The 16,464-nt window shown below is 49.1% G+C and overlaps 1 protein-coding gene across 4 annotated transcripts in view; it reads right to left on the bottom strand.

Annotated features, from left to right (window-relative positions):
- The window catches only part of RREB1 (ras responsive element binding protein 1), a 134,253-nt gene that overhangs the window by 32,803 nt on the left and 84,986 nt on the right, over positions 1-16,464 (bottom strand). For all 4 annotated transcript variants that reach the window (XM_043590882.1, XM_043590881.1, XM_043590880.1 and 1 more), the window contains 2 exons: positions 5,525-5,669; positions 4,830-4,963 (listed from right to left, as the gene is read on the bottom strand). In XM_043590882.1, the coding sequence (XP_043446817.1) occupies positions 4,830-4,963; positions 5,525-5,669 (279 nt within the window). The remainder of the gene's footprint in view (positions 1-4,829; positions 4,964-5,524; positions 5,670-16,464) is intronic.

Below are 16,464 nucleotides of genomic sequence, written 5' to 3' on the forward strand. Positions count from 1 at the left end.
TGGGAGCAACAGTGAGGGCCCTGTGACAGGGCCCTGGCCGGTGGCTGGCGGGTGGCGGCTTGCCCTCCCCACACCCAGGAATCTGCCAGACTGCACACTGCGTCCCAACACCCTGCCCGGACGGTTCAACCAACCAGCATGGCGTGAAGTCAGGGCGGGTCAGAGGCACTTCATCGTGGGCAGGTTAAGTGCAGAAGCTGGTGGCCTCCTTGGCTCTGAATAGCCCAAGTCGTGGGGAGGCCCCTCTGGCAGGGTGGAGAGGGGGATACTGACAAAGGTGCCTCCGACTTCCAGGCTGGCCAGGGGGACATGCCCCCTGCCTCCTCACTCAGCCCCCAGCACCATTTTAAAGCTGCCGCCACTTGGCCAAGCCATGGACCCCTGGGAGTCTTAAGTACAAGATGCTGATGAATATTTTTTATACCCTTTTCCTTATTTTTAGGATTACATTTAAGTGTGGGCCCAATGCAATGTGAATTAGTCTTTAGGGGCTCCCTGTAGGTGATGGGGGTGTGTACGGGGAGGGTGGTGCAGTGAAGGGAGCCAAACATTCCTTGGAACACTTGAGAATCCAGAAGAAAGAAGGTTCTGGCACCTCCCTCCACCACTAAGATGAAGGGGGTGGCTTTCAGCCTGGCCTGCGTGCCTGTAACATCACTTATTCTCATCGTGCAGGTGTGGGACAAGCTCTCATGCAGCCGGAAGGGTGAACCTGTCAGAGCCCAGTGTGTTCCCCACATGCTAATTCTTGACATAGATTTAATGGCGTCACCTTAAAACTTTTCTTACTGACAATCAAGATCAATAATTTGATCAGGCAGAGGAGAGCCTCCAGCCTCCACCTACAGGACACAGTGAAGTGTCACAACATCCAGTGCAAAATGTCAAGGGAAGCTTTACACTAACTGGATCAGGCTCCCTCTGCTTCGACAATAGGCAGCTTGTGCCCTTCATGGCCCTGAATGTATCCCTTTCACTTTGTTTTAGAACTTCCCATTTACTTGTTTCCTGAGTGGCCCTGGAGGGGCCCTGTCTCTAACATCATTGTATTTTTTCCTTCAAGTCTGGTGGAGTGCCTGGCACACAAGAAACACTCAATCATTTGGATACGTTTTAACTAAAATAATTTAAAAATTATTCACCACCCGACCTTTAATCGAGAAGCCACATAAGATTATACAATAAGTTTTGCTATATTTTGCCCTTGGCAGCAGTCACAGAGCCATGGTAACCACCCAGCTGTCAACCCTCCTGGCCCAGCCCCCGCCAGCCTGAGACAAGTCATTCAGACACAAGCCCAGGGGCCTTTACAGCCAAGCTGCTGCCTCGGTGCCCTCCCTGCCGTAGGTGGGCTTGTCCTGGACCTACACCTGTGTGGTGGGTTGCTGTGCCCCTGAAATGTGGCTGGTTCAAACTGAGATGGGCTGTTACTGCACCTCACTCACTGAACTGCACAGGCCTTGTATGTAAACAGGAAGGTAAAACACATCCCCGACAATTTTTATACTGATTATGTGTTGATGTTATATTTTGGTATCACTGGTATAATGAACAAAGAAACATGATTAATCTTGCCTACTTCTTTTTACCTTTTTTAAATAAGTGTTTATTTATTTATTTTGAGAGAGAGAGAGAGAGAGAGAGAGAGAGAGAGAGAGGACATGAGCGGAGGAGGGAAAGACAGAGACACAGAATCCGAAGCAGGCTCCAGGCTCTGAGCCGTCAGCACAGAGCCCAATGCGGGGCCTGAAGCCACGAACCGTAAGATCATGGCCTGAGCTGAAGCTGGATGCTTAACCGACTGAGGTACCCCCTTTTTACTTTTTAAAATGTGACCACTAGAACGTTTAAAGTACTGTCCCTCACCCCTGATTCCAAATGCCAGCTCTCAATAAGCCCTCCTTGTCTAGGAGGATGTGGATTTACTGTTGGTCATGTCTGGGCACAAGCAATGCCCAGCACGAAGAGCTAGAATCGCTACCAGCAGCTCCCTGTCTTCCCTTTGCTCCATGCTAACACACACTTCATTAATTTGAAACACAGAGGAAGGGAGAACAGCCTCAGCAGTTGCACGGGTTTAGATCTCCAACACTTTTTATTAAGGGATAACAGGCACCTGGCCAGCTTTGGGGGGTGGAGGGGGTGAGGGCAGAAGAGCGAGAAACCAACAGCTGTTTTGAGTTATAAACTTTCTGTTTGAACTGGTAGCATCCCACTGTGGTTCTGCTGCCTTTGGGGTTTGCAAATGGAGTTGGTGTCTATTTTAGCTCTGGGTTAACAAGCAGCCTCTCCCACCGGCTACTGTCACAGTTCACTGCCTGGCTGGGCCCTGCCGGCTCATGCCTGCCCCCATGGCCTCCTCTGATAGCAGGCTATTATGTGGAACAGGAGAGCAGAGAGGAGAAAGGGAAATTAACTGTGTTCTGTAATCAAGTCCCTTTGGTTTCCAGATGCAAGCCCCACCCCGCACAACAACAGCCACTAGTTGGGGGATGGCTTGCTCACCACCCACCCCCCGACAATGGATGCGCTGTGGGCACAGCGTCTGGGGGCTCCCGTGGGGTGGAAGGCTGCCAGAAGGGGCTGAGGCCCAGCCAGGCTACCGAGCAACTCCAGTCAACCCCCCTCCAGACAAAGGGCATTATTCCTGAGTAGGCGAGGAAAATAGGCAGGACTTGAGGCTCAACTTCACAGATCATCTGCCCTGTTGGCCTTGGAGTCACGGCAAGTGAATTGCCCACCAAACTGTGCAGAACGGGACAACCAGTGTCCAACACAGGGCCCATCCCCACCTCTGAATAGCAGGCCCAGCCTGTCCCTGGGGCAAATGCTTGTCCAGAGGGCCCCGCTGCAGGGGAACCCACTCCCTCATCCAGGCCACCATGTGAGAAGGGGACACTCGAGTGTCCTCTATCACTGGTATACGTGGTGCTGTACAGGCTCCAGCTGCTCAAAAATCTCTCGTGAGACTCAAATTATTTTTCCTGTAGGACAGAATTATCTGGAAGGGGACAAACAGGTAGTTCCAAAGATGAACTGTGATCCCAGACTAAAGCACGAAGTGAAACAAAACACACAGAGGAGCTCAGAGACAGGCACTGTGTTCCCTCCGTAGTGCCAGCTCGCGTGGCTAGCCGGCAGCAACGTGGGGTGGGGGGCGGGGTCCCACGTGCTGTCTGCTGCCTCTGCCCACGACTCGCCTGTCTGGTCACTTCTCCTCTGTTTGCTCAGGTCCTCGGTTGAGAAAACTATTTCAATATTCACCACCTACCACAAGCCCACATCCTGGGGATGCTGCGGATGCTAATGAAACCATTAACGTTCCCAAATCTCTCAGGACCAGAGGGCCCGCAAAAGGAAGAGCCAAGTGCTTTTTCTTGGTAGACAAAAGAACAGCTGTTAAAGAGACCAACCCCTAGAATTTAAGGCCGGAAAGGGAACACAGGGACTACCTGGTCCAGCTCTCCTTCAAGGTTCAAATATAGCTGATCCAGGCCCCATGTGAGTAGGATGGGGTCCAGGGGTTCTGACCACCAGTCCCTGCCCTCTCCTACGCGGTCTGCAATTCCCCAAGACGGGGGAGTTATGAAAAGACATTTTGTAGCACTTCAACTGCTCAGCAGTTTAAACTTTTCATGGATTCTTTTTTTCCCCCTAATGGAAAAAAATGTCAAGCTGATGTGATTAAGTGTAATCGTCTGACGTGGCTTTAAGCCGCCATAGGGTTAGGCTTTTCCTACAACACAGAAGCCTTCAACCTGGTCAGACTTCTGTACTCCTAAGTCACACCCAAATGCCTTGTCCTGAGGAAGGAAATCTGGCCCATACGTCGGTGAGTCAGACAGGTGTCCAGATTTCCATACTCCCAAGCTGCCTTCTGAAGCCCAGAGCTGCGGGCACAGAGGCGCTCACCTCCGCTCTGGGTGAACCTTCATCTGTGCCTTGCAGGCCACAGCTTCCAAGTCTTCTAGTGCCCCTATGGCACCTGGTTCTTTTCAATGCTCGGAAACTGTGGCAGTAGCATTTTAAAAGTGGCAATTCTGTAGGAAAATGTTCCAGACCTGTCACGGAGAACACAGGACTTTCTCCCTGATGAAGAAGTTCTCCGAGAAGATAAGGAAGGAAGGCCAAGTCCACCTTGTCCCCGGCCCTGCCCTGAACACTGCTGGAAACTCCTATCACCATCCACCTTCTCTGCTTGGGCAGGCGAAGAACCAGGAAAGCTGGAGCAGCAAAGACCACAAATGGAACCCAGAACAGCAGAACAATCATGTCTCACTATCTTACTGTGACAGCCTTCACGTTAGGCTGAGTATCTTGCACGAAGCAGAACAGAACTCCTCTTACCCCAAACTGCTTTCTCAGGTTTCTGTGCTACCAATCCAGTTGAAACATGGATGAGCACCTGGCATGCCCTCCCGTCCTTACCACACTGTTGCACAAGCTAACAATCACTTGGGCTGCAACACTTTTTTGTGTTATAGACAATGTGCCTGATGCTCAAAAGCCCCCTGTGACGGGGCACCCTGTGCACAGTGGACTCTCAGCAAAGGCTCCAAGGGCCCTCCCAGCAGCGAAATGGAAGTGCAGTGAACCTCGGTGAACACACCCTGTGGCTACAGCCACTTCTTCCTTGTGACATTTCTCAGCCTGGTTTCTTCCCTGCACCATCCACCTTTCTTACTAGCTGCCTTGCTGTCATCAAACTCAAGTTAAATCCCATTAGCCCAGTTTGGAGGACTGGGGAATAAGGACAGGTCATAGGCCAGAAAGAAACAGAAGGAAAAAGAGCTTTCCAGAGTACAGCTGTGTCCCACCCTTTCTCCTACCTTAGTGGGTTATCTGAGTGGGTCTCCATGTGGGTCTCCAGTCCATACTTGCAAACGAACTCCTTGAAACATATTGGGCAGTGAAACACTTCGTCCACCTTCTCCAGGTCACCTGCCTGCCCATCTTCTACCATCTTGGGGAAAGGGAAAAAAGTGAAGTCAGGAAGGTGGTCTTCCACATGGGTCTGCTTCAGAAGAGAAGCCAATACTCAATCCAAATCTAAAAGGAAAAGGAGGCTTCCTTCCTAGGGATTAAGGATGTTACTGACAGTGCTTTATTCATACAACACTCACTGAATGCTCCCATCCATCCACCTTCAACCCACTCATCCATTCAATAAACGTTTATGGAGCACCTAGTATCTGACAGGTACAGAGAATCAAAGAGTGAGGACAGGAGCCCCTAATACATATGAAGCTTCCACTCCAGCTGGAGAAGCTTCCACTCCAGCTCTGGAAAAAGCACAGAGCTACGAAACACGCTCTTCATCTCTTGGGGCTCAGGTAGGGGGACCCACAGAGAAGTGCACACGGGTACTCTTTCCTGCAGACACCTTATAAAACAGTGTGGGAAAACACAGGTTAAAAGCTTAAGATGGATGTCTGCCAAGTCCCCAGACTGTGAAAATAAAGGCAGAGGTATTTCTGCCAGGAGTCCAGTGGTTAGGCACATCTGTGCTGGGAGCAGTGAGAACCTTTTTAGCAGGTGCTGGGTCTTCTTTCTCTGACTCGGCATCATGACTCAGCTTCCTCTTGGAGGACAGCCGCCTGCGCTTCAGTGGGGATGGGGGCGCCGTAGCTGTAGCACTGTTAGGGTCCTTCTCATGAATCTTCATATGTCTGGAAAGAACAAACACACGTACACACAATGTGATTTAGCAAAAAACCGAGCTGGCTTTTTTTTTTTTTTTTTAACTTTTTGTATTATATATTTAGGGGTTGGTACCTACATTTTCTCTAAAGTATGGAGTGTAATTTATACAGTGATTTCTCTCTTTTTAAAGCTTTATATCATCTCCCTGAACCCCTCCTTGAAGCTCTCACAAGTGCTATCCAAAAATGGCGCTCAGTGCTTTGCGGTCTGTTGGAAGACGTTCATGAACTTCATGGATGCTAATGAGATAAAAGACCATCCGATTTGCCAGGTCTGCTTGTTCAGACGAAAGGTACTCTTTTCGGACACACAATGCTACAGAATAAAGAACTCCCAGATCTGGCCAGCTCCTAAATCAAGCCATCATTCTGCATCTGCCACCTCACAAATGCCAGTGGTATGTGTTCTCTTCTGCTTTTGGAGGCACGCTGGGGGTCAAATTTGAGAAGTGCTAACACAGGAATGTCTGCAGTGAACCGGAAAGACTTTCTGTGTCTTTCATGATATTACATGGATTTATGGATTGTGAGAGTAGCGGGGGCAACGGGTTGAGTAAATTGCATGTTGCAATCCTGACATCTGCAGGGCCAGGAACACACATGTAAGAAAGCATTACACATAGTCTGTACCTCTGCTCCAAAAAGGGAGCTTTATAGGTGACCTGATTTAAGTGACCTTACTTTATCAAGTTCTAAAACAAACACCCTATGGACAAGGTCCCAAGGCCTATAAGGAGAGAAAGAGATTACAAAAAGACAGTCAGTCTCAATTTCCTTATTCTGTGACATCAAGGGTTTGGTTTTCCTAATGACAATCGTCATCACCATCATCATCTTTGGGGTTAAACTGTGCCAGATGGAGGAATGGAGACCAGCTTTTTAGAAATAGCTCTTTTCACAGGATTATCGTACTGGGGAAGCACTTAGGAAATGGGAAAGATGGCAAAGCTTTCATACATGGTCTGGTCACAACTCTAGAAAGAAGTACAACTCAGCTCCCTCTGGGCTGTGCCTTCTTCAGAGGGGACAGGCCGGAGGAGGACAAGGCTAAGCAGCCTGTGAACCCCCAGCAGTGGCAGCAATGAAGGTGTGTGGGCCGATGGTGCAATGACGTGGCTGAGTGCGTGCCCACCCCCCGACAACCCTGCCCCACACTACCTGTGAATCCTCTTTTCTCTGGGTGTGTGGGGGTGAGACCCTGGGTGCCTCCTGTTCCGGTTCTATAGACATACTCTAGGAGGTGGAGGGCCCCCACACTTGTCCCTGACTGTCTATCCCCCAGCCCACAGAGCCATCCACCAGCAGGCTGGATATGGCCTAGACTCGGAGAAGATGGGCCTCAGGCCTCAGGCCGAGCCTCTGTTCTCTGGGTGGGGGGGGGGTGTCACTGTGGTGGAGTAAGCAGATCTAACAGGAGAAAATGGAAAAAAACACAGACAAGCATCATGCCCATGTCCACATAATTCCTTGCTAATATTATCAGGGAAGGATGATTTATTATTAATTCTTGGTCACATAAAGCCTCAGGAAAGTTCTGGGGAACCAACTGCCCTGTCCTTTTTTTTTTTTTAATGTTTATTTATATTTGAGAAAGAGAGAGAGAGAGTGAGCACGTGCAAGCAGTGGAGGGGCAGAGAGGGAGACACAGAATCCGAAGCAGATTCTGAGCTATCAGCCCAGAGCCTGACGTGAGGCTTGAACTCACAGACTGTGAGTGAGATTGTGACCTGGGCTTAAGTCGGAAGCTTACCAGACTGAGCCACCCAGGTGCTCCTACCAATAGCCCTGTCCTAAGTAGCCCTCCTCCCTCATTCCAAGGTGACTGGGATTTAGAGACCATCACTTACTATCAGCATTGAGAGGAAAAAAGGAAAGGGCTGGCAAGTTTCTTTTGATATTTACTGTACTGCATATTCCAATTCTAGAAGTGTAAAAAAAATGTGTTAAAGCACCTAAGAACTAAGGAAGTATGAAAAATACTACAATATGTAAATGAGTACCAAACCCTTTCAATAAATCACTCAAAATTAATTTAAAAACGAATACCTTCTCTACAGCTGACAGGTTACTTGTGCCCGGTAACACGAGGCCACAAAAAACCACAGAGAATACGGGAAATCTGAGACTGACAACTAACTGTAAGTGGCTCACTAGCTGAGCTCCACCTTTTTTATCATATGATCCGCACGTTTACAGAGTGATCCTTATTATCCAGATCTGAGATTTGTGACGGAAGCAGTTTTCACAGAGCAGAGGATGAGGGACAGTAGTGGGCATGTGGTGAGAACCTATATGGTGGGAAGTTTACAGATTCTCATTTCTACCTTGCAGAGGAGGCCGGTGCAGTGTGGAGAAGCTGACATGCCCGGGACCCTCCCAACCAGGACAGACCCAGGTGTGCTGGCTTCAGAGTCTGAGCTTTGCCCCCTAGACTGCCTCCTAAGGCCAAGCCTTTGATCTGCATTCTGGACCACCGGAAGGCACCTCAGGGCTCCAGCCTGACCCTGGACACCTCCTCCCTGAGTGACCACAGTCCAAGGCCTAGCAGTTGGTACTGAGCTCTAGCCAAACGTCAACAGGAAAATGAAGGGGCCACTGGTCAGAAACAGATCATTCCCCACCTCCGGTTCTGCCTCTGTCTTATTCTGAAAAACTGGGGCTGCCCTTGAACTGCACTGCTGCTACAGGCAGGAAGAGGAGACCAGATCAAAGCAGTCTCAAGGGCTTGGTGGCGAGTACGCCTTTGCTGAACACGTCGACCCACTCCAGTTCTCCGACTGAGGACTGAGCCTGCTGGAGCCGCAGGTTCAAAGCTCAAGTGTGCTCCTTTATTCCAGGGTTACATCTCTGGTTGACAAGACATGGGGAGTTTCCAATCTGCCCATTCAGCCAACAAGGTGACCAAGAGCTGTGGGCTCATAAACTCCATTCAGTCAGTAGTTCAGCTGCCAGAGCTGGGGAGCTTCAGCCATTTCTGAAGTTGGATGTGATCTGCAGTTAAGACTCTCCCTAACCTGACCCCTTCCCTTCTGCTCTGGCCTCTGATAGCAGGAGTGGCAACATTAACTGTCCGCTTCCTCCTGAACACTCACAGGAAGTGGGGCGTGTCACCAACAGGAGCCAGTAATGGCCTCTTCCCCACAGAGTGTGGCCAAGAGAGGAAGGCTGGGGGTGGGGAGGGGCAAGCCTGCGTCTCTTCTTTAGAAGGCTTGGGTTTGTTTTTCTCATTTCCATGTACCCTGAGGATCAGTAAACAACAACGGGCCTCAGAACTGGTGGGGAGTTGAGATGCTCTCAGAACTGGCGGGGAGTTGAGATGCTCTCTCTCCAGCCTCCCACTCGGCTGGAGAGATCACCATTTCATTCTGCTCGAACACTTGCCGCCAACCAGGACTTCTCTGTTTTTTAGCGATGCTAATTGTTACAGCCATCTTTCCCATGTTGAGTCAAAAATCCCATCCTTCTTTTAAACGTCCATCTATCCTCCCAGGGCAACATCGAATCGGTCTACATTCTCTTCTAGATGGCAGCTCTTCAAATATTCACGACTGCAGTGTTTCTCCAAAGTTTCTCTTCCCCACACTGGACAATGCCAGCTCCTTCAGTGGGCTCCCTCAGGCTCTGCTCTCAACTCTGTTGACTGATACTGGTCACTACTAACCCCGGGATGCGCTCCGGTGTGCGGACATCCTCTGTGCCATGTTGGATCGGAAGGAACGGCAATCGATGTGGTGTGAGGGTTCGGTGATGTCACAGCTTCACTTCCAACTAAGATCCCTGTGACTTTGTCACTCAAACTGCCATCGAGGCATGTCTCCACCATGCTACACTTGAGGATTACATCTTTTTTGTTTTGTTTTTTGAGAGAGACAGTGAGGGAGCTGGGGAGAGGCAGAGGGAGAGAGAGCATCCCTGGCAGGCTCCACACTCAGCATGGAGCCCAACGTGGGGTTTGATCCCACGATCCTCAGATCATAATCTGAGCGAAAGTGGGAGTTAAACGTTCAACTGACTTAGCCACCCAGGTGCCCTTAATTTACATCTTTTGAGCAGTTGTCTTTTCATTTTCCAGAGTGGCAGGGATGAGAAATATGCAGTCTTGGTGTGGTTCAGCAAACTGCATCTCTCACGCATTGCTGAGGGGAGTAAAAATGGTAACGACCTTTCTACAAAGCAGCTGAGCAACAGGGAGCAGAATTTTAAATATGTGTGCCCTTTCTCCAAGTAATTCCACTGCTAGAAATTTGTCTTGAAGATTAAGAATTGAACAAATGTGCACAGATTTATGCACAAGGATTCATGTGTAACACATGGATAGATGTGTTGCAAAAACACTTCTACAGGATTTTCCATCTGCTGGTCTTATATTTTAAAGTGACCTCCCTGATTTCCCTCTTGCCCTTCTCCTGTGCCTTCTCTACACAGCAGCCAGAGTGAGCGTCTAAAACATGGATCATATCATACCACTCCACTGCTTGAATGCCTCTGACAGCTCCATTCCTAGAATTAAATCTGGCCTGTGCCCATTTCTCAGACCTCATATGTTGGCGGCATATTCTGACCCCAAGGTCCTTTCAGACACACTAGCTCTCTCTGGGTTCCTCAAACTCATTCAACTAGTCTGGTCACAGGGCTGCTCCACCCCAGAACTCTAAGGCTGGTGTGGGTCATTCAGGTTTCACGGCAAGTGTCCTACCCCATTCATGCAGAGGCCCTCGAGCCCACTACCAAGTTTTACCTTCCTCACAGAACATACCAGAAACTGAAAATACCATGTATTTCAACTTGTTTGACCATCTCCTTGGCTTCCATTGAAAGTAAGTTTCAGGGTGCCTGGGTGGCTCAGTCTGTTAAGTGTCTGACTGGCTCAGATCATGATCCCATGGGTCATGGGTTTGAGCCCTGCCTCAGCCTCTGTCCTGATAGTATAGAGCCTGGAGCCTGCTTCAGATTCTGTGTCTCCCTCTCTCTCTGCCCCTCCCCCACTCCTGCTCAGTCGGTCTCTCTGTCTCTCAAAAATAAACATTAAAAAAGAAAATAAGTTTCATTATAACCTTGTCTCTCTCGTTCTCTGCACTAGCACTGGTGGCTATCTAAGTATCTGCCAGATGGCTGAATGGCTAGACAGATGAATGCATGAAGTATAAGCAGAAAACCTGTCCACTTGCAATATCACAACACATGTCCTTAGCTTCCAAGATACCATCATAATTAATTACCTTACTAGGGTTTACTGTGAACAAACTTGATATGAGATCGTATAGTAAACAGTGTTATAGTAAAAGTGCTTCAACAAAAAACACTGAAAGATGAATACTGAAGACACACATGAATCTCTCCCATTATTGGTACTAATCTGTGTTTCTGCATTCAAACCGTCATCTACATTCACAGTAAGCTTTTTACATAAAATTCTAGAATTTTCCTTCAGTGGCATGTCACTTCAATAGTAGAAATCCTGCCACACCATGGTCTACGGAAAAAATTTTATCAGAATTCTTCAAGGATTCGAGTGAAGTTTTCTCCATTCATAACACCCGGCGGTGAGGAGGGGGCTAGGAGGGTTTCTATAGTGATGAACAAAAACAAATATTGCAGATTTTTTTTTTTTTAAGTAGAAAAAAAATCTCCCTACTTTCTAGTACTGATAGGGGCCTACTTTGAATTTTGACATGGAGGCTGATTTTCAACTCAAATATTCTTGTAAATGTAATTTTCTTAATTTTTTTAAATGTTTATTTTTGAGAGACAGCGTGCCAGTGGGGGAGGGGCAGACAGCGAGGGAGACACAGAATCCAAAGCAGACTACAGGCTTTGAGCTGTAAGCACAGAGCCTGACATGGGGCTTGAACTCACAAAGTGTAAGATCATGATTTGAGCCAAAGTCGGAAGCTTAACCGACTGAGCCACCCAGGTGCCCTATAATCCTTTGTTTTCTAAGACGTAAGGTGTAAGAAGACCCATTTTAGCTAGGGTGGGCTGTTGGTAAGAATACTAACTATATCGCGGCTAAAACAAATACATCTTATACCAGAGCTGAAATGCCAATCTAGGAACTCAGAGGAGACAGGCCAATTCCTAAAGCATATCCTTTTCTTCCTCCCTGAACTTCGTTTCCAGCTCCAAATACAGTAACTTTCTGTTAACCTTTCTTAGGTATGTTAAGCCTGTAGATCTGGAAATGAAGGTGCACTCTTACGGCTGAAGCACCGCCTTGCTCTGAGAAGCAAGCAGGAATGTGGGAAGAAGATAAAGCAAATTCGGGTGCAGTAGAGAGACCAAGTGACAGCAATGAAGTCTTAAGGGTGGCCTTGAGCACTGAGACAGTTCAGATATATCCTGGGTCTACCATTCAGTAGCCAGGGAGATTCCACAAGTTTCTACATCTGTAAAATGGGGACAAAACTGCCGGTCTCAAGCTGTGGTCCTCCAACCAGGAGCAATGGCATTGGCCGGGAGCCTGTTACAAACACCAGTTCTCAGGCCGACTCAGAGACTCTGGGCCAGGGTCCAGCACCCTGGGTTTCCACAAGCCCTCCAGGTGGTACTCATGCCTGCTCAAGTGTGAGAACCACCGGATTACAGTTAAATTCTCCTCAACTCTTCCTCCTGGTCACAGGCTTGGTTAACTGCCTGGCTGGGATGTCACCATCTTTTGGATATAAGCCTTAGGCCGCTCCCAGGCTCCCGCTGCAAAATACCAGCAGACTCTGCACAAGTTTATCGGGCATAAACACATAAACCAAAAACGTGATGAAACTTAACATTCTCAAAATTATTTTGGGGGTAAAACCCTTTGCAAAACTCTCAACAAGTGTGAAGGATCACCCCATGGAAGATGTCCTCTTGGCAGGTCTCAGACACTGTTTACATTCTGCTCTTAGAGAATTTGCCTCATTTACCTGAAGAAGCGCAAAGTTCAGGCAAGATCTAGACCTTTCCAGGATTTGCTAACTTCTCCTGCTTAATTTCTACGTAAGTTTCATTAATCCGGGAGCTGAATTATTAGATCCTCTGAGCAAATGGCATTAATAGGAAGGTCACTCTTTCAGTACACAACACAAACCAAACACAAACCAAACACAAACAGCGCTCAGCCCTGCGGGGGGAGGGGGGCCCTCCAAACTGCGTCAACAGGCTCCAACAGGTTTTTGCAGCCTGATTACAGATTCCCCATTCCTACCAGTGCTCACTTTGCTTTTCCAACAGTCTTATGAGAACCAAAAGAGGGATGAATGAGATTCAAAAGCATCCCTGCTCCACAACCTACATTTGGGGCCAAAGAAAAGCAGGTCTCCCTAACCGATGGAGGTGGCAGGAGTTTAAGGGTGGATAACTGTGAGTGTCGCCTGAGTCCATCTAGTCCTGTGCCAGTCCGCGAGGAACCAACCATGCGGCTCCCCGTGGGGTTCCACCTCTGAGCCACCTTCTAGTAATCCGGGTGTTGTTCAGGTTCAGTCATGCTGATCCAGGAGGCAGGTCTTGGCAGCTGTGCCTGGGTGTGGAGGAAGATCTGACGATGGTGGGTGTAAGCAGCCTCGTGGACTGAAGACAGCACTCTCAGAAAAGTCTAGAAGTCAGCCTACTGTGAGGTGTGCATCTCAGAGAGGCGTTTCCCGGCGCTCCTCAGGCTGGCTGTGGGAACACTGGCTGCAGGCTGCTCTCGGTGCTCCCGAGACGCTCTCGCTGAAGTGCCCGGATGCTGCACCACCCCCTCCCCGCCCCCCGCAGGCCAGCTACACCCCACGTCACACCACGTCCTCGATAACAGCAGTGTGACTCGAGGAGGGTGCGCCTGAGTCCTCACGCGAAGTTTCCTCCTGCTGCATCTGCCTCTGCTCAGGGGCAAACAGATGAGTGCAGTGACTTTAAAGACCACATCCCACGTCAGGGTTTTTCCCACAAGCTCCCATTCCCCTACAGCAGGGGGACACGCACCCCAAAAGTGGAGAATCTCTCTCATCCTGCGGACTGCAGCCTGGCACGTGGGTGGGGCCAGCGTAAGCAGAAATCGAACTGTATGAAAAGTTAAGGGATCTCCATTGAAAGCAGGGGGTGCTAGAGGTTCAGGTCCTAGTTGCTCAGTGCAGTTGCCTTTGGACTCTACCTCCACTGCTCCTCGGCCCACAGCTGCTCCCCAGTCCAGACTCAGGGGTACCGTTCTGGCTGACCCCCAATTGCTGCTCTCCTGTCTCTGGGTTCCCCTGTAGTGGTAGAGAAGGCACTTCTTTCTCCATTCTGATGTCATGCAAAAACCCAGTACAAACACTTCCTCCTTGACGGACAGAGCTGGGTTGCCATGCCTGAGGGATAGGTTTCCCTGAGTGTCCCCCACCTCCCAGCCATCTTTCAGGTGGGAGAGAGGTAACCTTCTGGCTACCACATTCCTTTTCCCCTACTTCTCTACTGATATTGGAAGCCGCTGATTTCAGAACAGAGTCGAGGTACAACAGTCTCCAGTTATTGATGGTTTACTTAGAAAACAGAGGGCCCTTCACTGCTCCTTCCTCCTCTCCTGAGGTTCAGATACGGTGTAGGGGAGCTTGGCGGTTGGCCCATGTACATAAATACCAACCTCTGCAAAATCTTTATTCTAGACCTTGTTCCTAACCAGGTTCTTTAGATCAGTACACCCTAAACCCTCTTGTATTTTTATTCCCTTTGCCTGCCCTTGTTTTGCTAAAATAATTTATTTGGTGGAATGATCTCCATACCCTATTTGGCTCCCTGGATACCTGCGTATAATACCCACAAAGACACCCAGTGCATAGTTCAGTATAAAATCACGGATTCCTTAAAAAACAAACAAAAGACCTCAGAGTTTGGATGTGTTGACCTCTGTCTCACCCAAAGAGAACTCTCATTCATGCAGAGCTACAATTAGTCAGCCTGGGCTGTCCCTGTATTAATCCAGGAAATGATAAGCAGAAAGTCACCGCTTTCCCACCTGACAGTCCTGTAGGTATTTCAAGCAGCCGCCATGTTGTAGTGGACTCTTCCCCTTCTCTGGGCTAAACACCCTCCATTCCTTCCACCACCACCCTCCCCCAGATGGCCCAAGATCCCAATCCCAGGACAGACTCCTGTGTCTATGGCCTTAGGTAAGGAAGCCCCATCTGAAGTTGGCATTCCCAGCATGGCCCCATCAGCCCAGAGCCATTCCCTTTGAGGGAAGCAATCACCACTGCCTCCACCCCCACCCTGCAGAGAATGCCTTTCCACAGAAAAGGGCTAAAAAACCATAGACAAAGCAATCCCCCATTCTAACTGTCACTGACTTGAAACATGGTCACCCAAACCCTTTTCTTGCTTCAGCCCCGAAGGGAGTTCGCTTTAGCTTTCTTTCTTAAAGACGGCAGAACCCAGTTATTCACATCCTTTTTCTTTTTGCAGAGGAGGAAGAGATGACTATCTCCACAATGAGGTAGTGCCAACTCACTGTTCGCTACTCCTCAGCCTCTTCCAAAAGAGGAACAGGAAATGCTTAGGCTGGGCTGTTTGAGATGGCCCGCCACATGCCGAAGAGGGAAATGGAAGCTGTGGGTGGTGGGTACAGAGAAGGGGCATGGTGGAAAGGAAAGTCACCACCACTTAGGGGATGCCATAATGTATTCTTCAGGGGCCAGGGGGAAACAGCTAAGAAGGAGAAGGGTACCAAGATCAGGTTGTGTCCCATGTGAGAGAGGGGAAAAAAAAAAATGAACATAAATGAATCCAAAGAGAAAGGTCACCTGCAAAAAACAGCCAGGCAACACAGCCCCTTGTCCATGACCGCAGAAGTTCAGGGTCACCTTGAATCTCAAATGGGATGAATGTGGTAGACACGGGCCTCTGCCTGCCAGAGGTGACACAAATAACCAAACGATGTGCTGCAAGGGACAGTGGCATGCTGCCTGATCAACGGGGGCCCAGGAAGAGAAAGAGCCTGGGAAGGAAGGTCCGAGATTGGCTGACAATCTTAGCTGAACCTGTAACATCGCAAACCTCCATTTTCCCGCCTATAAAATTACAACAGTCCTCTCGAATGAGCTGGGTTATATAACCACGAAGAAGAATTAAGTGCTGACGTTACATACCAATGCCTATTATGCAACCGAGTCTCTGGTGTAAGGGAAATACAAAATCTCTCCCCATGGAAGACCAACAAGCTCTCCATCAACCCGAAGTCCTGAAAGCAGCAGCAGAAGAGAAAGGCTCTTCGGGGTGTGTGTGTGTGTGTGTGTGTGTGTGTGTGTGCGCGCGCGCGCACACACACACACACTCACACATGCCCAAGGGCAGGCGAGTGGGGATTCAGTGTGATAAATACCTGTGCGAAGATTTCTGGGCTGCTTGTTCCCTTTTTAGTAGGGGTATGTGTTGAGGGGGGTGGTACGGACAGAATTTGCTGCTAATCACCTTCCTTAACAAATCAGAAAACGTTGACAGTGAGTGGGCACGTTTCGATGTTTGCTAGCACCAGCTTGTTCAGCCCAAACAGGTTGGACAGGTTGAATATTTAAACAAAGACGGAAAAATGCAAGGTATAAAGCACGAGGCACAGGTTTAAGTTTGTGCTCTTACCGCTTGCAATCAGGCTTGCTTTCCTCCTCCCCTCTGCTACTTTGATATTATACAAGTAAGTGGGGACACACACTCAGGATCTGTTCCCCATTGTCAGGGCATCAGCGGAGGGCAGGGTGGGCAGGGAGAAGGGGGCGTGTTGAGGTCCGGAGCAGAGGACGGCCCCCCACTCCTCATCCTACCCCCAGCAAGCACATAC

The sequence above is a fragment of the Prionailurus bengalensis genome, chromosome B2, assembly GCF_016509475.1.
Source record: "Prionailurus bengalensis isolate Pbe53 chromosome B2, Fcat_Pben_1.1_paternal_pri, whole genome shotgun sequence".
NCBI lineage: Eukaryota > Metazoa > Chordata > Mammalia > Carnivora > Felidae > Prionailurus > Prionailurus bengalensis.